At 41.2% G+C, this 21,038-nt stretch overlaps 1 protein-coding gene across 1 annotated transcript in view; it reads right to left on the bottom strand.

The window, feature by feature from the left end:
• Nucleotides 1-21,038, bottom strand: part of LOC128057571 (phospholipid-transporting ATPase IB-like) — a 142,694-nt gene that overhangs the window by 107,804 nt on the left and 13,852 nt on the right. The window contains exons 4-9 of the mRNA XM_052650030.1: nt 9,395-9,538; nt 6,449-6,548; nt 3,920-4,018; nt 2,773-2,818; nt 2,104-2,144; nt 427-500 (exon numbers count right to left, since the gene is read on the bottom strand). Of these exons, the coding sequence (XP_052505990.1) occupies nt 427-500; nt 2,104-2,144; nt 2,773-2,818; nt 3,920-4,018; nt 6,449-6,548; nt 9,395-9,538 (504 nt within the window). The remainder of the gene's footprint in view (nt 1-426; nt 501-2,103; nt 2,145-2,772; nt 2,819-3,919; nt 4,019-6,448; nt 6,549-9,394; nt 9,539-21,038) is intronic.

Below are 21,038 nucleotides of genomic sequence, written 5' to 3'. Positions count from 1 at the left end.
AATTGTAGAAGAGATAAAATTAACCTAAGAATCAGAATAGAAGAAAATATGTCCAGGGAAATTAAAGAAAAGATGATAAAAGTACAGAATAGCAATCATCAATCTATGACCCAAATGCCAAATCTAGCCCCTGCTTATTTTCATAAACAAAGTTTTACTGGGACACAATCATTCTATCTGTTTACATTTTGCCTTTGGTTGTTTCTGATAGTACAGAAAAAGAGCTGAGTAGCTACAACAGAGATTGCATGGCCCACAAAGCTGAAAATACTTGCTATGTGTCCTTTTACAGAAAATGTTTGCAATCACTGATCTCCGGTATAAAGGGATGGTGAAACAAGTGAAAGAAGAAAAGGCCTTTGGTTTTTTTTGTTTAATTTCTATTTCATAACAGAAGTTCATTAAATGCCCACTAACATAACTAACCTGGAAGAAATCAGGACCATGTCTGCAGGAAGGAACTGCCCATTGGTGGCCTTCACAATGTCGCCAACATTAACCTTTTAAACCAGGAGAGAAAACACAGAAGCATGAATTTTTAAAAGCACAATTAAAAGAAAACTCTGTCATATATTCTCAAGAAAAAGTATAAGATGAAAATTCTGGGGCCATCCTAATAAATTCAGCTACATTAGAACAACTGAATCTGCTGAAGCTTTCATTCCTCTGTGATGTCCTCCATATAAATGCTGTCTTGTACCCATAACAACAGGTTGTGAACCGTTGACTTTAAGTCAACACCAAAGCCTTTGACTGTGTGGATCACAACAGACTGAAAAATTCTTAAAAAGATGGAAATACCAGACCACCTTACCTGCCTCCTGAGAAATCTGTATGCAGGTTAAGAAGCAACATTTAGAACTGGACATGGAACAATAGACTGGTTCCAAATCGGGAAAGGAGTACATCAAGGTTGTATATGGTCACCCTGCTTGTTTAACTTACAGGCAGAGTACATCATGCGAAATGCCAGGCTGGATAAAGCACAAGCTGGAATCAAGATTGCTGGAGAAATATCAATAACCTCAGATATGCAGATGACACCACCTTTATGGAAGAAAGTGAAGAGGAACTAAACAGCCTCTTGATAAAAGTGAAAGAGGAGAGTGAAAAAGCTGGCTTAAAACTCAACATTCAAAAAATGAAGATCATGACATCCAGTCCCATCACTTCGTGGCAAATAGATGGGAAAACAATGGAAACAGTGAGAGACTTTATTTTGGTGGTGGTGGTGGGGGGTGCTCCAAAATCACTGCAGATGATAACTACAGTCATGAAATTAAAAGATGCTTGTTCCTTGGAAGAAAAGCTATGACCAACCTAGACAGCATATTAAAAAGCAGAGACATTACTTTGCCAACAAAGGTCCATCTAGTCAAAGCTATGGTTTTTCCAGTAGTCATGTATGGATGTGAGAGTTGGACTATAAAGAAGGCTGAGTACCAAAGAATTGATGCTTTGAACTGTGGTATTGGAGAAGACTCCTGACAGTCCCTTGGACAGCAAGGAAATCCAACCAGTCCATCCTAAAGGAAATCAGTCCTGAATATTCATTGGAAGGACTGATGCTGAAGCTGAAACTCCAATACTTATGCCACCTGATGCGAAGAACTGACTCATTGGAAAAGACCCTGATGCTGGGAAAGATTGAAGACAGAAGGAGGTGACAACAGAGGATGAGATGGTTGGATGGCATCACTGACTCAATGGACATGAGTTTGAGCAAGCTCCAGGAGTTGGTGATGGACAGGAAGCCTAGTGTGCTTCAGTCAATGGGGTCGCAAAGAGTAGGACAAGACTGGGTGACTGAACTGAACTGAACTGACTTCAAATGTTCCATGCAGCAACATGGAGGTAACACCCAGGCACAGTGGAGGTGTGTAGACCTCTAGCTAGGCCAACTTAAGTTCAGATCCATTTCACTCCTTCCTGGCCACATAACTTTGAGCAAGAGGCTCGTTCTCTTTGATTCTCTACGTCTTCATAAACAACAACAAGTGGACAATATGATGGTTTCGAAAGACACACTTCACAGATAAAAATCTGTTAGCTTTAAATATGGTAGATGCTTATGACTAAGTTAAGCATTAAATACATTCTTACCTCTTTCCATGGAATCATTTGCCATGCATTCTGTCTTAACACTGAAAAAGAAACAGCTATGTATTCAGTGTAATAAAGATACCTTTTCTGAAAGACTACAGGCATTTCTTTATATTATCTTTGTTAATTTAACTTTTATATAAACTGAAAGATTAATATGCACTTTACCAAAAAGAGCATATACATAACATAACATGATAGGATAATCATATATTATAATATAAATAGACAGGCAGATAGAGGCTGTATTAAGTCACTTCCAATCCCAAGAGAAAACAGTTTGCTGTTATATGCTAAAATACTGGCTGTAGCCTGAAGAGCAACATTTTTCCAATCAAATACAGAGACAGCACATATCAAAACTAGAACTGAGAGAATATGTAACACCCAGATCTCTTTTACAGACATACAAATTGTTAAAAAAACAAAAAAAATTGTTCATATCCTGAATACTCTACCCTTCCCCATCTTTTATCTTTCCTTTTATTCTAGTTGATGTATTTACATGATTCTAACATATGGAAATTGAGTTTCTTTCTGGGTTTTGCTATTTATTTCTATATTTCTTTAAATACCAATATGTTATAAAACATATTACAAGTATCTACTTGATGAATTTGGATATTTTCTTAGAATGAAATAGGCTAAAAACTAAATCTAATATCTTACCTATTGTGTTCTTTGAGTTAACTAATTTGTCTGCCATATGTCGTTTCTGTTACAGGAAAAAAAAAACCATGATATCAAAAGTTTGAAATGAATCATTTAAATCACACAAGACACAGTGGGTTTAAAAAGAATAGAGGTAGTAAACCTAACTATAAAGCAGGTTTTTGGCTATAACTGATTTCACTTTCCTTTCTCCTTTATATGACTTCCTAAACTGAGGTGTGCCTTAAGGGAGGCTGACGACCAACGTGGTCAAGTGTGGGAGCTCTAGCTAGAACCAGCTTGCCCTGGCTGGCATCCCAACTCTGCCCCTGACTGTGACAGCCTCATCAGACCACTGACTTGTCTGTGCCTCACTTTAAATGAATTCACACACACACACACACACATACAGATATACTGATACATAGCACAGTGCCTGCTGCATAGTAAAGTGCTTACTTGAAATGTTAGCATTTCATGTGATGTTTGTAAATGACTATTTGGCAAAACACATAATTGGCTATGTTGAATATTGCCTCAATTTAACCAAAAGCTTTTAAGTTTGAAAAATTCTTTCATACTATAAACCAATGGAAAGGCCTAACAGATTTAACTGATGACATAACAAGCTGGTAGGAGTGAGGCAGAAACGTACGAATGACCACCACTAGTTATTTTAGAAACGAGCATTAGGACTGTAGGTGAGGAGGAGGAGACAACTCTAGAGAGACCCCAGCTTCAGCAAAAGAAAACACTGTTAGCTATCTGTCTTCTTTTATTTTCCTGCTGAAATCTGCAGGCACCCGTAAAATCACTCCTCTGCCAAGGTCATAGGAGTAACGAAGTAAGAGCACAGTTTGTGTGCACATCCTTCTCTGCCATTTAGGGTTCTCTCCTCTCGCTGGATTATGTCCCCACAGGTACTATCACCGTTCTCAGAATAGATATGAAGTCCTGCTGGTCTCTCAAATACACACACGATTAAAAATGTGAAACCTCAAAACTTTAATTCACTCTTCATATCAACTATGGATTTAAAGAACCAAACAGTTCCAACCAGTAGCCTGAAATTAAAAAAAAAAAAAAGAGAGAGAGAGAGAGCAAGAAATACACCTCTTACATTCAAGGCAGTGGTTTTGAGAGGATTTACTAACAGTAAACTTACATAATCTTCTACAATCTCTTTAACGCCTGAAATTACAAGAATAACTAGCAGAGGCACCAGAGTTGTGTATTTTCCCGTCGGAGATACCTCTGGAATTTGCTGCAAAATAGAGTTACACTATTAATTTCATAAGTCCTTATTATATTTTGCATATACTGAAAGTTACACGGCTAATGGCATGATCCAGGACGTGACAACAACAGACACATTAAATATGAAGGGAAAGGATTCAGGATACCAAAATCACCCCTGGAGTATGACACTAAATACTCAAAGTCAAAAAGTCAAAGTGTTAGTCGCTCAGTTGTGTCCAGCTCTGTGAGACCCCATAGACTATATAGCCTGCCAGGCTCCTCTGTCCATGGAATTCTCCAGGCAAGAATACTGGAGTGGGTTGCCATTCCCTTCTCCAGGGGATCTTCCTGACACAGGGATTGAACACTGGTCTCCCACGTTTGCGGGCAGATTCTTTACTACCTGAGCCATAAGAGAAGCCCAGACACTAAATGTTATACACTATGGAAAAGTCCCCAGAGCAATTGCTTAATAACATTTCAATCATTGTGTTACCTTTCTAATAGACACTTTATTATGCTTTGGTTGAAACAGCTCAAAACCTCAATGTTTAAAATAGCATCTTTGGAGGAAATTCCTTGGCAGTCCAGAGGTTAGGACTCCACACTTTCATTGCCAAAGCCTTGGGTCAATCCCTGGTCAGGGAACTAAGATTCCACAAGCCCCACAGCCAAAAAAGTAAAGTAAATTTTAAAATAATAAATAAAACAGCATCTTTTTAAAATAGCTAAATCCAAATGGTCAGCTATATTAATCTTACTGCTTTTTGAGGAAGAGGAGAAATTTTTTGGAGGCCCAGAAGAATAATGTTTCCTGGGTACAAGTTACCTGTAGACAGTGCTCTCGGGTTACCCCCTACTGTCTAAATTGTGAAAAATAAAGTGATTGAAACAGGTTGTAGTTGCTTTCTGATGGATGCAAGTGTGGGTGAGGTCTGGGGTCAGACCCTTTAGTTTTCCAGATTTAGACAAATTCTTGTTCAGTCACTCAGTCAGGTCTGACTCTTTGCAACTCCATGGACTGCAGCACACTAGGCTCCACTATTCTCCACTATCTCTGGGCATTTGCTCAAATTCACGTCCATTGAGTCGGTGTTGCTATCCAACCATCTCATCCTCTGCCATCTACTTCTCCTTTTACCTTCTACCCTTCCCACCTTCACGGTCTTTTCCAGGGAGTCAACTCTTTGCATCAGGTGGCCAGAGTATTGGCGTATCAGCTTCAGCATCAGTCCTCCCAGTGAATGCTCAGGGTTGATTTCCTTTAGGATTGACTGGTTTGATCTCCTTGCAGTCCAAGGGATTTTTAAGAGTCTTCTCTAGCACCACAATTTTAAAGCATCAGTTCTTCAGCACTGGGCCTTCTTTATGGTCCAATTCTCACATAATTACTGGAAATACCAAAGCTTTGAATATATGGGCCTTTGTTGGCAAAGTGATATCTCTGCTTTTTAATATGCTGTGTAGGTTTGTCACAGCCTTACTTCCAGGGAGCAGGCATTTTTTAATCTCATGGCTGCAGTCACCATCTTCAGTGATTTTGGAGCCCAAGAAAATAAAATCTGCCACTGCTTCCATGTTTTCTTCTTCTGTTTTCCAGGAAGTGATGGGACTAGATGCCATGATCTTTGTGTTTTCAATGTTGAGTTTTAAGTCAGTATTTAGACTATATTTCCAGACGTGGGCCTAGGTACACTCTCTATGTTGCCTTAGTAGTTTTGCTTGCTTACTATCTCTTTGTATAATAGTACATACACCTAGTTCAGCCTTAAAAGAAGGAAATTCTGTCATATGTGACAACATGGATGGCCCTTGAGAAAATTATGGAAGTGAAAAAAGCCAGTCACAGAAGGACAAGACTATGACTCCGCTGATATGAGATATCTAAAATAGTCAAACTAACAGAATTATCAAGGAGAACAGTGGGTGCCAGAGGCTGGTGATGAGGGTGGGGGTGGGGTGGGTAGGGAAGCAGAAGCTGTTACTTAGTGAGTAGGAAGCTTCAGTTATGCAGGATGAAGACGTTCTAGAGATCTGCTGGGCAGCAAAGGTCCTACAGGTAATAGCACTTTATTGGAGATTGGAGAATTAAAAGTTTGTTAAGGTGCTAGACCTCATGTTAAGTGTTCTTATCATTATTGGGGGGGATGTTATTTTAAACTAACATGACAGGGTGAATTATATCTTTCAAAATACAGTAAAATTCTATTATTATGGAGGTGGCACAAATGACAAAAGTCACTTCAAATATATCTCATTAATTCATCTACTGTTCACCAACATGTCTTTCAGCCCAGAAACAGAGTTTAGTGTCTCACTGAGTAAGTTAAATATTTGAAGAGGAGAGTTCTCTCTTTACAGTGCTTAAACTTATTCTCTGTGTCACACTCATGAGATTGTTATACCTTTTTTACTTCTTAGAAATCTGAACCTAACAACATGTTCAAAATATCACCTGCAATATAGTGATGAACAGGAAGAAGGCGTTGGCAGTTTTGCTAAACTGCAGATACAAATATCGAGGGAGAAATGACCACATGCTGTACTTGGCTGTGCTGTGGGTAGAAAGGTAGAAAGTTAACCTTCTGAACTCAGGAAACACCAATGGAAAACACAAAATTTGGTTATAACTCAGAAGTGGATAAAACATTGTTTTAAAATGCTGAGCCTTTTCTAAAGATATTTTGTCTTTTTTCACAGCATTCACTGTTATCTTTAAAAAAAACCCAAGGTAAAAGAAGAGTTTCCCCATTTCATCAAGTACTGTGAATACATAGGCAGATGTGGAGAACCAAGGATCTAAAAGCAGAGAACAGCATGGATGAGTCCCTTTGCTGTTCAACTGAAACTATCACAAAATTGTTAATCAGCTATACTCCAATACATAGCAAAATTTTCAAAAGAAAAAAAAATAAACACATGCAAAGAAGGTAATAAGGAATACAACCTGGTAATGAGCAAAATTTTGATAGATAAAAATATAAGTTCTGTTCAGAAAGAAAGCACTATAAGACTAAAAAATGATAACCAACTAGGAAAAATATATTTGTAGCACATAGGAAAAAGAGGCTAATATCTCTAGTATACAGTGAGTCTTTAAAAACCATTAAGCAAACAACATTCACCATAATATAAAAAGGGATCTAAAGCATAAACAAGTAATTATCAAAAGAATAAATACAAGTGGCCAGTAAACACAAAGAAAGCAAATAAACCTCTAATAATCAAAAGAATAAAAAGCAAGAGGCTTTCACTTCTCACACTGACGACTGAGTGACTGAGCAATCCCAGCATTATTAGCAAGGACACGAGGAAACATGAGCTCTCAAACTGATGATGCAGGTGTAAGCCGGCATCATCGCTGGTGAAGGTTGTTTAACATGTATAAAAGCATAGACAGTATGTCTTTTGGTCTAGAATAGTGTCTCAGTCTATTTGAGCTGCTGTAACAAACATACCATAAACTGGGTGCTTATAAACAACTGACATTTATTTCTCACAGTTCCAGAGGCTGGGGGTCTGAGATCATGGCACCAGCAAATTCAGTGTCTGGTGAGTGTCTACTTCCCCACTGACATTCTCAGTGTAACCTCACACTGTGGAAGGGGCAAGGCAGCTCTCTGGGGCTCTTTATAAAGTCAGGTCAGTTCACTTCAGTCGCTCAGTCGTGTCCAACTCTTTGCGACCCCATGAATCGCAGCACTCCAGGCCTCCCTGTCCATCACCAGCTCCACGGTCACAAGTCCACTAATGAGGACTCTGCCTGAATGACCCCAACACTTCCCAAGGGCTCCACCTCCTAAAACATCACATTGGAGGGCTAGGATTTCAACATATGAACTTTGGGGGAATTCAGACCATGACAGAGAGATGATAGGTAGATATGAATGGTTTAAAAATTGTAGTTCTATAAATCCAAAAATATAAAGAATCAAATTCCTCAAATAGCTTTGTAAACTCTATTGAAGTACGGTTAATTTTTAAAAATGTGTTCTGGGTACCTCACTTATCTTTAATACTTTCCTCTTTTCATATACTCCTTATATTCTTTATTATGTTTGGATTTGCCAGATATTATGCATGTTATTTTACCAAAATTTTGGAGTTTTGAGATAGGAAATTTAATATTTCTTCTTTTAATTCATCCTCATTGAATTTGAAGAATTCCCTAGGGCAGGATATTTTTGAAAGACTCATGGACTAAATAGAATTAATAACTAGCAATCCAAAACTGCTCTTCAAGTACATTACATTTAATAACTTTTAAGACTATTGATATATAAAATAATTTTATAAATATTCAAGCCAGAGCCAAATTTAAAAGAGATTAAATTTCTTCATCATGTGCCTTTTAAAAAGCAGATGTTTTATTCTCCCTTCATTTAGGAGGTAGTCCTCCAAAGACACAGTATTACAGTGGTAGGTTTCCAATTCTGTTTTCCACCAGGTGTGGCCTCAGGTTTGAGTTCCCTCCTCCCACTGAGCACGAAATCTGAAGCCCTAAGTCACCAGAACTGGGCAGGTGTCCTCAGAAACCAGCCACATCAGCATCCTTGACCTCTTTGGGTTCCTGCTTTGCCCTCATTTTTGGCTTCAGAGATATCCTGTTTCTCTTGCCAAGTCAGTGATGCACATTTTTAAGCTCTTTGATTAGTTAGTTAATAGTGAAAAAGCTTACTGACTACTGAGCTCATGTATCCAACCTCTGGCCTTAGAGCCTGGTTTTAAAAAAATAAAAAATATATGTATATGTGTCTGTGTGTGTATACATATATACACATATATATGTGTGTGTGCTTATGTGTGTTAGTTGCTCAGTCAGGTCCAACTCTTTGCGACTCCATGGACTATAGACCACCAGGTTCCTCTGCCCATGGAAGTCTCCAGAATACTGGAGTGGGTAGCCATTTCCTTCTCCAGGGGATCTTCCTGACCCAGGGATAGAACCCAGGTCTCCTGAAATGCAGGTGGATTCTTTACCATCTGAACCACCAGGGAAGTTATAAACATATATATGAAAAAAAGTCCCTTTTAGGCTTTTATCTAAACTGCCTCTGCAGAGTTTCAGTACTCAGCTCAGTGAATTCCTCAGGAAGCAGAACTCTTCCTAGCTAATGCTCATTCCCCAGTGGGTGATGTTGGTGGGTGGCTCCCCTGCCGAGGGCTTTCCCCCGCTCCCTAGCAAGTGGTTTTGCTAGAGCACTCAGCTGGTGGGTGGGTGCCTGCAAATGAGGACAAGTCAGAGCAGAGAGCAACTTCAAGAAGCCTCTGCAGTGAGTTCCTGCAGGTTCAAGAACACTGTTCTAGCCTCAAGCATCCACACAAAGTGTTGTTTATTACCGGGAAGACCACAGCTGCCTCCTTCCTCCTTCCTCTCCTCCTACCTCCACAGTCTTCTCACCTGATGGAGTTTTTGCAGAAAGTGTTCCTAAGGGGTTCGTTGAGGTAAATGGTGCGGGCCATTGGCACGTCTGCTCCTTGCAGAGACTGCCTCCAGCCCATCTTTTCCTCCACCTCCGACAGCCCCCAGAGAAGCAAACAGGTCCTGTGGCAAGAAAGCACCAAGACATTACATGGAAACTCAGGTGAAGGCAGGCTCCAGGAAGGGCAGCGGGTACTCTGTGTGTGTGTGTCTGTGTGTGTGTGGAGGGGTCACACACAGCCTCTCTTGAGTCCCCTAGGGAGGACAGCGTTCTACGCCCCCAGGGATAATGACCTGGGCCAAGAGAGATAGGGCAGCCTTCCCCTGCTGCCCTGCAATGGAGGGGACAGCCAGACTCCTCCACAGCTCACATACCCCTCCCCTTCCCTGCCCTAGAGGCTCTGGGTGGGCACAGGGCCCAAGAAAGGGGTGAGGGACCATGAATTAGGACCCAGCGGCTGGACCCAGAAAGAGGAGAAGGAGAGACAGAAGAAAGGGAAGCAGAGGAGGAGATGGGATGGGGGCCCCCTGAAGAGTGTCTTGGCTAAGGAGCAATGGCTCCCAGATCAGAAACCTGAACCCTGACCAAGATGACCGTCATCTAGACTAAAGTCCAAACAGGTGTCGTTCTTCAAGGGCCCTTGAAGTCACTTTTCTTTTTTCTAAAGTATTCTCTTTAGATGACCTGTAATTGTAACTAAACTTACTCTATGCCCTTTGAAATGTATGTAAATCTTAAAAGCCCTTTACCAACTCTAAGATTCAGGGAATCTTTCTCAAGGACCTGGGATATCTCTGAAGTGCAATCATCCAGGACCATAGCAAAGGAGAAAAAGAAAGATATAAGCATCTGAATGCAGAGTTCCAAAGAATAGCAAGAAAAGATAATAAAGCCTTCCTCAGCAATCAATGCAAAGAAATAGAGGAAAACAACAGAATGGGAAAGACTAGAGATCTCTTCAAGAAAATTAGAGATACCAAGGGAACATTTCATGCAAAGATGGGCTCGATAAAGGACAGAAATGGTATGGACCTAACAGAAGCAGAAGATATTAAGAAGAGGTGGCAAGAATACACAGAAGAACTGTACAAAAAAGATCTTCATGACCCAGATAATCATGATGATGCGATCGCTAATCTAGAGCCAGATATCCTGGAATGTGAAGTCAAGTGGGCCTTAGAAAGCATCACTATGAACAAAGCTAGTGGAGGTGATAGAATTCCAGTTGAGCTGTTTCAAATCCTGAAAGATGATGCTGTCAAAGTGCTGCACTCCATATGCCAGCAAATTTGGAAAACTCAGCAGTGGCCACAGGACTGGAAAAGGTCAGTTTTCATTCCAATCTCAAGAAAGGCAATGTCAAAGAATGCTCAAACTACCGCACAGTTCCACTCATCTCACACACTAGTAAAGTAATGCTCAAAATTCTCCAAGCCAGGCTTCAGCAATACATGAACCGTGAACTCCCTGATGTTCAAGCTGGTTTTAGAAAAGGCAGAGGAACCAGAGATCAAATTGCCAACATCTGCTGGATCATGGAAAAGGCAAGAGAGTTCCAGAAAAACATCTACTTCTGCTTTATTGACTATGCCAAAGCCTTTGACTGTGTGGATCACAATCAACTGTGTTCTGAAAGAGATGGGAATACCAGACCACCTGACCTGCCTCTTGAGAAACCTGTATGCAGATCAGGAAGCAGCAGTTAGAACTGGACATGGAACAACAGACTGGTTCCAAATAGGAAAAGGAGTACATCAAGGCTGTATATTGTCACCCTGCTTATTTAACTTCTATGCAGAGTACATCATGAGAAACGCTGGACTGGAAGAAACACAAGCTGGAATCAAGATTGCCGGGAGAAATATCAATCACCTCAGATATGCAGATGACACCACCCTTATGGCAGAAAGTGAAGAGGAACTAAAAAGCCTCTTGATGAAAGTGAAAGAGGAGAGCGAAAAAGTTGGCTTAAAGCTCAACATTCAGAAAACGAGGATCATGGCATCCAGTCCCATCACTTCATGGGAAATAGATGGGGAAACAGTGGAAACAGTGTCAGACTTTATTTTTCTGGGCTCCAAAATCACTGCAGATGGTGACTGCAGCCATGAAATTAAAAGATGCTTACTCCTTGGAAGAAAAGTTATGACCAACCTAGATAGTATATTCAAAAGCAGAGACATTACTTTGCCGACTAAGGTCCGTCTAGTCAAGGCTATGGTTTTTCCTGTAGGCATGTATGGATGTGAGAGTTGGACTGTGAAGAAGGCTGCGCGCCGAAGAATTGATGCTTTTGAACTGTGGTGTTGGAGAAGACTCTTGAGAGTCCCTTGGACTGCAAGGAGATCCAACCAGTCCATTCTGAAGGAGATCAGCCCTGGGATTTCTTTGGAAGGAATGATGCTAAACCTGAAACTCCAGTACTTTGGCCACCTCATGAGAATTGACTCACTGGAAAAGACTCTGATGCTGCGAGGGATTGTGGGTAGGAGGAGAAGGGGACGACAGAGGATGAGATGGCTGGATGGCATCACGGACTCAATGGACGTGAGTCTGAGTGAACTCCGGGAGATGGTGATGAGCAGGGAGGCCTGGTGTGCTGCGATTCATGGGGTCGCAAAGAGTTGGACACGACTGAGCAACTGAACTGAACTGAACTAAGGACCATAGTCTCCTGACTTCAGCCGACACCCTGCTCAAAGATGGAAAACTCCCTCCTGTTGTGAAAGGGGAGAGGCTGTACTTTTCCTTTGGGTAAAGTGAATGTTCAAACCCTGGATTGTCCATGAGCCCCCTCTTCCCCACCTCAGCTCTTAAAAATCTCTCTCCAGTCCTTTGTGTCAGCTGAGTTGAGTTCTGTCTCCCTTCTTTCTGCAAGAGTCTTGAATAGTCTTCCTTGCCTATGTAGCTTTCCTACTCCGACATCTACTAACTGAAGAAGGAGGAAGGCTTTTGACCAAAGGGCCAAAGGTAGCTTTGTTTGTGGTGAGGAGAGGCCAGCTTGGGGAGGGGCTCTGGCCTGCATGCCATCCACACTGAGAAAGTAACTCTATCTGTCCAGAGCCCACATTGCCCAGATTTGTCAAAATTCTTTCGGCTCAGGGTTAAAATAGATGTTCAGATTCTCTGGGTAAGGGATTTGACCCTCATAATTGTAGCTTAGTCCAGGTATTTCTCTTCCCACATTTCACTAACAAAGTATCCATGAGTGAGGGGAAGATACAAGAGAAACTCAAGAAAAGAGGTGAATGACAGCTAAGCTGCTGCTGATGAAAGTAAACAAAGCTCTGGGTCTTCACCCAACCAGAGACCTGTGTCATCAGAGCTACCTCGCAAAACCTGCTGACCTGCAACCTAAGGGAAGGTTGCCAGTGGCCGAATGTTCCCACTGGGAAGGGACAAGCCTAAGGCGATGCCCCTGCTCACTCGCTAAGTGCCTCCTTCCTCAGCAGGTATCTGGGCTGGAGAGTGGCCTAGGAAACTGAGCAGCAGTGAAAAGTGATCCAGCACAGAATCCATGCAAAGTCACGCAGCCTTTTGCCCAAAATATGACAAAGTCGAAGGAACAAAAGACAAAGGGAATTGTTGTTTGCATATCAAAAGAATTAAGTAACAAAACACATAGAAAATGCATCTACTTTAAAAGAAATTAAATATAGCCATGATGAAACAAGAGCTCAAAAAAATCATTTTTTAAAGTGATAGACTTCCCTGGTGGTACAGTGGTTAAGACTTCGCCTTCCAATGCAAGGGCTAAGGGCTCAATTCCTGGTATGGGAGCTAAGATCCCACAGCGCCTTCTGGCCAAAAAACCAAACCATAAAACAGAAGAAATATTGTAATAAATTCAATACAGACTTTAATAATGGTTCATGTTTTTAAAATCTTCAAAAAGTAAAGTGATAATAAAACTGCAGAAGAATTTTCAACTGACCTGAAAGAGCTCAGGGAAGAAATGAAAAAGAAAAATACCTTAAGAAAATTAAAAGCTACATTGAAGCAACTCAAATAATAACTGAAAAGAGGGGGTGTGCTGCACATACTACAGAAAACTAAGCAAGATGAAATTTGAAAGAGCACAGAGGATGAAGAATTGGAGAAAAATTATAAATTTAGGACAAAGTATATCCAATGTGTGTATATTTGTTGTCCTTGAGAAAGAAACAAAAAATGAAAAAATTAGCTAAGAAGTTGCTGATGCAAATAAAAAAATACAAATAAAAGTATCCAAAGCCATGGTAGAATAAGCTTGTTATTAAAGACTTTTCTTTAAGGGACATGACATGATTAAGGAAAATCTGATACGAAACAATCAAGCCATATGCCAAGACACTTCCTGACAAAGTTTGTTGGACTTTAAGAATAATGAAAAACAAATCATTATTCTTTTTTTAAAAAATCATTATTCTCAATCAAAAGCCAGTTTATTCAATGCATTTATTTGGCTGTGTGGGGTCTTGGTTGCAGTACTGGGGACCCTCCTTGTGTCTTGTGTTGTGCAGGCTTCAGACCACCAGGGCTCACTGGTTACAGCAGACAGGTTTAGTTGCCGTGGCACGCGGGATCTTAGTTCTGAGAATAGAGATCAAACCCATATCCTTGCATTGCAAGGCAGATTCTTAACCACTGGACCACCAGGGAAGTTCCCTAAAACCAATTCAATCTCCTACAAAGTTTGGAAGGAAAGGGAATACTGGGGCCACACTTATACTCTACCACTGAAACATTCAAGCCAGAGACAGAAGATTGAATATCCCACCGAGAAATGAATGAAAAACTTTGGTAATCAAGACTGATAGTTAAGCAATGATTTATTTAGACACAAAAATAAGGCTTTAGATAATGGTGGGCAATCTTATTGTGACCAAACTCTCTACTGAAACATTTTAAAATGCTAAAAACAAACAAAAACAAAAATCTTTTAAGTTTTTTGAATGCATTGAATAGTCAAGATAAGAGCTATTATTGGGCAAAAATTCAGTCAAAAGCGAAAAATCCAGAAAAATAGGTGAAAAAAATCAAAAAGCACTTTTTCCAAGAAGAAATTTGCAAAGTCCTACTAAAGTTAACTATAGAGAAATAGAGGGTATGTAAGTTAAGACTCAGGTCCTGAAAGGCTTCGGGAATCTGAAAGAACCCTATGGTTACACAGATTCATCTCCTGAGGAAGGAGAGAGAAAAGGGGAAGAGGGAAAGAGAAAGGAAGGGAGGGCGCGAGGGAGGGAGGGAGGAAGGAAGGAGACAGCCTGGAAGGTTATAACTTCTGGTAGGCTGGCTGTCTAGCAAAATAACCCAAACTGGCATCACCAGAGTTGAAAGAAACCTCAAGCTTCACTTAAAAGGGTTCAGCACTGGTAGTGCTAGAAATGACTAAAACAAAGAGGAGTCCACTCCAAAGAAAAATACCATTATCCCAAGCCTCAAAAAATCCCCACAAATTACTTATGGAGGGGAAGGAGTAATATATAGCCAAAAAACGAAGCAAAGCATCATAAATAATCAGCATTATGAATAAAAGATGGCAGAAACTACCCACTAAAGATTTCAAATGCTTGAGTGAGAAGGTACAGATTTCTTTAGAAAGAAAATAACCATATTAAAAAAAAAAAAAGCATAAGCTTTAACATACCTATATGAGAGAAACTATGAGAAGTAACCCAACAAGTGTTAAAAAGAATCAGACAAAACCTCTATAAATGAGGGAAGTCATACTCAAACTTAAAAATTCAGTGGACAAATTTGGCAGCAGATAGGCTGCTGCTGAAAGTGAAAATAATAAGATGAAACAGAGATCTGAGAAATTATGAAAAATACAGCTTGGGGAAGGGAATAGATGGAATATACATAAAGAAATTCAAGTAAATAAAGTAAAATGATCTAACAAAAATTTAATTGGAGTCTCACAGGGAAAAGAAAGGAGAAAAAAAAAATGGAGCAGAGGCAACATGTGAAGAACCAATGGCTACGACTCTTCCATAAAAGCAAGAAAACCATCAAATCTTTATCAGATAAATGAAAACAAAATCACACTTACACATGTAGTAAACACAGAAAACAAAAGTCAAAGGGAAAATCTTAAAGTTAGCCACAGAAAAATAAGAGAGGAAGCAGGAACTCTTCCCAAAATATTTTATGAAGCTACATTATAGTGATACCAAAACCAAAGTCATTACAAGAAAAAAATGGTACAAAATATTTATAAACATGGACACAAAAATCTTTAGCAAAGTATTTAAAATCTACCACTATGCAAAATGATTATACATCCTAATTTTTATAGGTGGAATTGTGTTTCCCCACCAAAGGAAACATTAATATATTGACATTCTGACCTTGGAGTAGTACCTCAATGTGATCATATTCGGAAATAAATTGTCTAGATCTGTTTGGGCCACTATAATAGAATACCACAGATAGTGTAGCTTATAAACAACAGAAATCTGTTTCTCACAATTTTGGAAGCTGAGAAGTTCAAGATCAAGACACCAGCATGATCACGTTCTGATCATGGACCATCCACCGGATTCATAACTGGCACATTCTGTGTTCTCACCTGGAAGAGGGTCTATGGTGCCTCTGGACCCTCTTTTATGAGGCAATAATCCCATTGATGAGAGCGCCACTTTCATGACTAAGCTCCTTCCGAAGGCCCCACCTACAAATACCATCACCTTTGAGGGGTTAGGATTTCAACATATGAATGGTGGGGAGGCAGGACACAAACTTGAAAACCATAGCATAAGTTGTTTGCAGATTTAACTAAATTAAGATGATGTCATTAGGATGAACCTGAATCCAATGTAACTAGTGGCCTTATAAAAGAGAGAAATTTGGGCTCAGAGACGGACACACAAATGGAAGACGTGCAGAGACAGAGAATGTCATGTGAAGAAGGATGTAAAGAATGGAATTTTGTTGACACAGGCCAGAAACTGAAAGAACTAAGAATGATCCTTCCCTACAGGCTTCACATCAAGCATGGGCTGATGACACCGTGATTTCAGACTGCTATCCTCAAGAAACATGAGACAATAAACCTCTGCTGTCCTAAATCAGCCATTCTGTGGTACTTTCCTGTGTCAGGAAACTAATAATGATCATGTGGGGACTGGTTCAAAATTGGGAAAGGAGTACATCAAGGCTCTATATTGTCACCCTGCTTACTTAACTTACATGCAGAGTACATCATGCGAAATGCTGGGGTGGATGAAGCACAAGCTGGAATCAAGATTGCTGGAGAAATATCAATAACCTCAGATATGCAGATAACACCACCCTTATGGCAGAAAGCGAAGAGGCGCTAAAGAGCCTCTTGATGGTGAAAGAGGAAAGTGAAAAATCTGGCTTAAAACTCAACATTCAAAAAACGAAGGTCATGGCATCCAGTCCCATCACTTTATGGCAAATAGATGGGGAAACAATGGAAACAGTGAAAGACATTGTTTTCTTGGATTCCAAAATCACTGCAGATGGTGACTGCAGCCATGAAATTAAAAGATGCTTGCTCCTTGGAAGAAAACCTATGACATACCTAGAGACAGCATATTAAAAAGCAAATACATTACTTTGCCAACAAAGGTCCAAATAGTCAAAGCTTTGGTTTTTCCAGCAGTCATGTATGGATGTGAGAGTTGGATCCTAAAGAAGGCTGAGCACCGAAGAACTGATGCTTTTGAACTGTGGTGTTGGAGAAGACTCTTGAAAGTCCCTTGGACTGCAAGGAGATCAAACCAGTCTATCCTAAAGGAAATCAGTCCTGAATTGGGAGGACTCATGCTGAAGCTGAAACTTCAATACTTTGGGCACTAATGAGAAGAACTGACTCATTAGAAAAGACCCTGATGCTGGGAAAAATTGAAGACAGGAGGAGAAGGGGATGACAGAGGGTGAGATGGTTAGATGTCATCACCAACTCAATGGACATGAGTTTGAGCAAGCTCCGAGAGATGGTGATGGACAGATAAACCTGGCATGCTGCAGTCCATGGGGTCGCAAAGCATCAGACATGACTGAGTGACTGAACAACAGGTGGGGTTAAGGTTAGGGTTAGAAAGCAAGGTTAAATCATTTGAAACCAAAAAAATGAAACGTCAGAAGACTGAAAAGCCCGGTGATAATGTCAGTAGATACAGAACTATTTGACAAAATTTAACATTAATCAATAAAACCCCTCAGCAAACCAAGAAAAGAAGGAAATTTCCTCAACCTGACAAAAGATTTCTTTGAAAAACCTGCAGCAAATATCATACTTAATTTCCAGAGACTGAATGCTTTCTCTGTAAGACTGGAGACAATACGAGGCTGTCCTTTCTCACAGTGTCTACACAGTGTTGTACTGGAGGCTTTAGTCAGTACAATAAGGTTAAAAAAAAAAAAAAGGGAAAAGGGAAAAATAGAACTGTATCAGAAAACATGATGGCCTCTACAGAATATTCTCAAAGAGCCTACTTTACAAGTTGTTCTGGTGCAACGTGTAAAGAACTTGGGAGTCAAGACTTTTATCCTTACAAATTAAAAAAAGCTCAACAGATTGAAAAACAACTCTTCTTAGATCCATAGACAGATAATCTCAAAAACCTAAGAATGATGTGAAAATGATACGTTACAGTTGTTTAGTTGCTCAGTCATGTCCCACTCTTTGTGACCCCATGGACTGTAGCCCGCCAGGTTCCTCCATCCATGAGATTCTCCAGGCAAGAATACTGGAGTGGGTAGCCATTCCCTTCTCCAAGGGATCTTCCCAACCCAGGGATCAAATCTGGGTCTCCTGCATTGTGGGCAGACTCTTTACCATTGAGCCACCTGAGAAGTCCATGAAAATGATCCATGTACTCTAGTAAATCATTTATGTAAACTTTATAATACATAACTACAGTAGTAAGTCTTGTTTATGGATCTATAGTTATAAATGTGATTTTAGAAATTAAAAAAGGACTAAAATCATGTAACAGAGCACACCCCTTAGCACGCAGCCATTGCTGGGCACCATTACTCAGCACCCTGTTACCAGGCAACGGGTCCTCCTCACCCATTGGTCAGACCCTTGGTGGGCCCCGTCCACAAGCAACCAACTGTCAATGAGGAGCCATTAAAGAAGTGACTCAGTCAACAGTTGGTGGTGCTGTGGTCCTCAGGTGGAGAATGAGGTAAGAGGCAGATCCCTGCCTTCTCCCTGAGACCCTCCAGCTTGCCTGGCCTTGGGCCAGAGGGTGAGCTGGGGGGAGAGGGGGTGGCCAGCGAACAGGCTGGGGGCTGTGTCTTGCAGGGCTCCAGAGCCCTTGCCAGGGCCATCCATTGGCCAGGACTAGGCCTTGAGGCAGCAGTGAACCTCACTCATTCCTGTCTCTGTGACCTCAATGGTTGCAGCTGTTTGCCTGGGTCGCAGTCTGTGGGAACTGCCCCCACCTTGAGGCCTGAGGAGTCCAAGGGCCAGTTGAGTTGGGTGCCTGTCTCCCTCCAGGATGACAACTGGGCAGGGTCTGGGGACCTGGCCCTTAGGGTACTGCCAGCTGAGCTCTGCTTCCTCTCAGCCAGGACTGGGACCTGGGAAGGTAACGGCTGTGCTTGGGACCTGGCTCTTTCTTGTCAGGACAGAGAATAATACTTGTTTGGTAGAGGTTTACAGGAACATCGTCATCTGACCATGAACTGGCCTCAAAAACAAGGATCTGAAGTCTGCAGCAACTGACAAGGCCCCTCCCTCACCTTTCCTAGAAAAGGGCTTTACTGAAAGCCTTGAATAACTTTGGGGTTCTTAGTGCATGAGCCACCCATCTCCTTGTGTGGCCCTGTAACAAACCTTTCTCTGTTCCAGACTCCAGTGTTTTAGTATTGATTGGCCTCACTGTGCCCTGGGCACATGGATTTGCATTTTTGGTAACAACCATGCAAAGCACACTTATAATAGTTATTGCTTTGTCTGGGAGGTGGGAAAGGGGGGACAGGAGGAATGAGCCTAGAGGTAATGGTTAAAGGTGGCTTTTACTTTGCTTTATCCTAACGATTCCTTTTTTCGAAAGAATGTAAAGAGAAAATCCTGCAAGCAAATGTGACAAAATGATAAAGGCTCTTCATGCTATAGGGTAAAAATAGAGTGATGACCTTTGTACACACATCGTCACATATCACATAAGGCTGGCGTCCACTGAACAGTGACAGGTCACACACTAGCATATGTTTAAGCAATACGTAAATTACAATTGAATCCATCATCTCAGTTGATTATTTCTCTGGCCATTCACACAAGACCCTGATTGAGCTTCTCATCACCTGCCCCATGATACCTGGGGGGCAAGAACCCGGGGTGAAAGGGGAGCAGTGGCAGACTGCCAAGTAGAGCAAGAAGACCTGACTGAGTTCAGTTACTGTAACTGCTGCAGGGCAGCTGCCAGGCTTAAAGGGGCAGCAAGCTGAAGGAAGGCACTTCAGAGTTACTCGCCAGCCTCAGGCCACGGAGACCACTTAGGACCAGAATTGCTGATCCTTTCGAGAAAGATCTTGAATGTATGTTGTAGCTCAGCACAAATAGCCCTAATCCCAGACTGGCCCCTGGCCTTCGCCGGGAATGAGATGAAGCCTCCCCAGCTGGCCTCCGAGAGTTCTGACAAGTGAGGGCTCAGCGCCTTCCCTCCATGCTGCACTTTTGAGATGGGGTGGCCAAGCTTCTCATCCTTACTCACAGACTGAAAAGGAGGCCTTCTACACTTAGAAGCCAATTCACCTTTCTCCTAAGTGGTGAAAAAATACATAATATATCTTATCGATGAGTGAATGCGTCAGGGTAAGACAATACCTCACTTAACATGACATACAGTAAATTTGACAATCGATGATTTTTGCCAGTATTGGTGTAGCCTAAATCATTGTTTCTCAAACTGGAAGATCTCAGGAACTCTTCATATGCAAAGAACCCAAAGACCTTTTGTTTATGCGGCTTCTATCAATCAGTCTTTACCATATTAGAATCTACGCAGGTACTGAAATGGAACAGGCCCTACAGTCCTGTTGCAGTGAAAAGGAAAAACATTAAAAAGAGAGAAATGAGTTTTTCTCTTTCCCTTTCTGAGAACAAAGAAAATAAAGAGAACAGTGAGCAGACCCAAACTCACGGAAAGTGTTTTGCTTTAACTGCTCCTAAGTCCACAAGCCTGCAACCAAGTTTGCTTTTCTGCCCCCTGACTCAGCAGGAGCTACACTTCACATCTATTTTCCTTTGGCTCTACATGCTAAATACATCCTGTATCTGGTGTTGACCCTTACAACCCTTCCCCCTACAGTTACATATCAGAAAAAAGGCCATAGAGGCATCAAACTACCAGCCCCAGTTACTGGGTTACTGACACAGCCTATGACTGTCTTTGAAACAATGCAAGAGGAAGAAATCAAGATCCGAACACTTTTGTTCCTCATCATGACCCCTGGCTTTGAGCCCTCATCTTGTATAAGCCCTTAGACCCCTCACGGATGGCAGACACAGTTCTTGAAGCTTGAGCCTAGTGTGTTGCTCTCTCCACTGGCTGAGAATTAAGCCATCTTTCTATTTCCTCCAAACTCTCTGTGTATTTTTTATTTTGCTTTGGTGGACAGAGAAAGCCAAGCCATGTTCTCTGACTGCCTTTTATC

Source organism: Budorcas taxicolor, chromosome 12 (genome assembly GCF_023091745.1).
Source record: "Budorcas taxicolor isolate Tak-1 chromosome 12, Takin1.1, whole genome shotgun sequence".
Classification (NCBI taxonomy): Eukaryota; Metazoa; Chordata; class Mammalia; order Artiodactyla; family Bovidae; genus Budorcas; species Budorcas taxicolor.
Note: the sequence above shows the minus strand (reverse complement) of the source record. Positions and strands in the feature narration are given on the sequence as shown.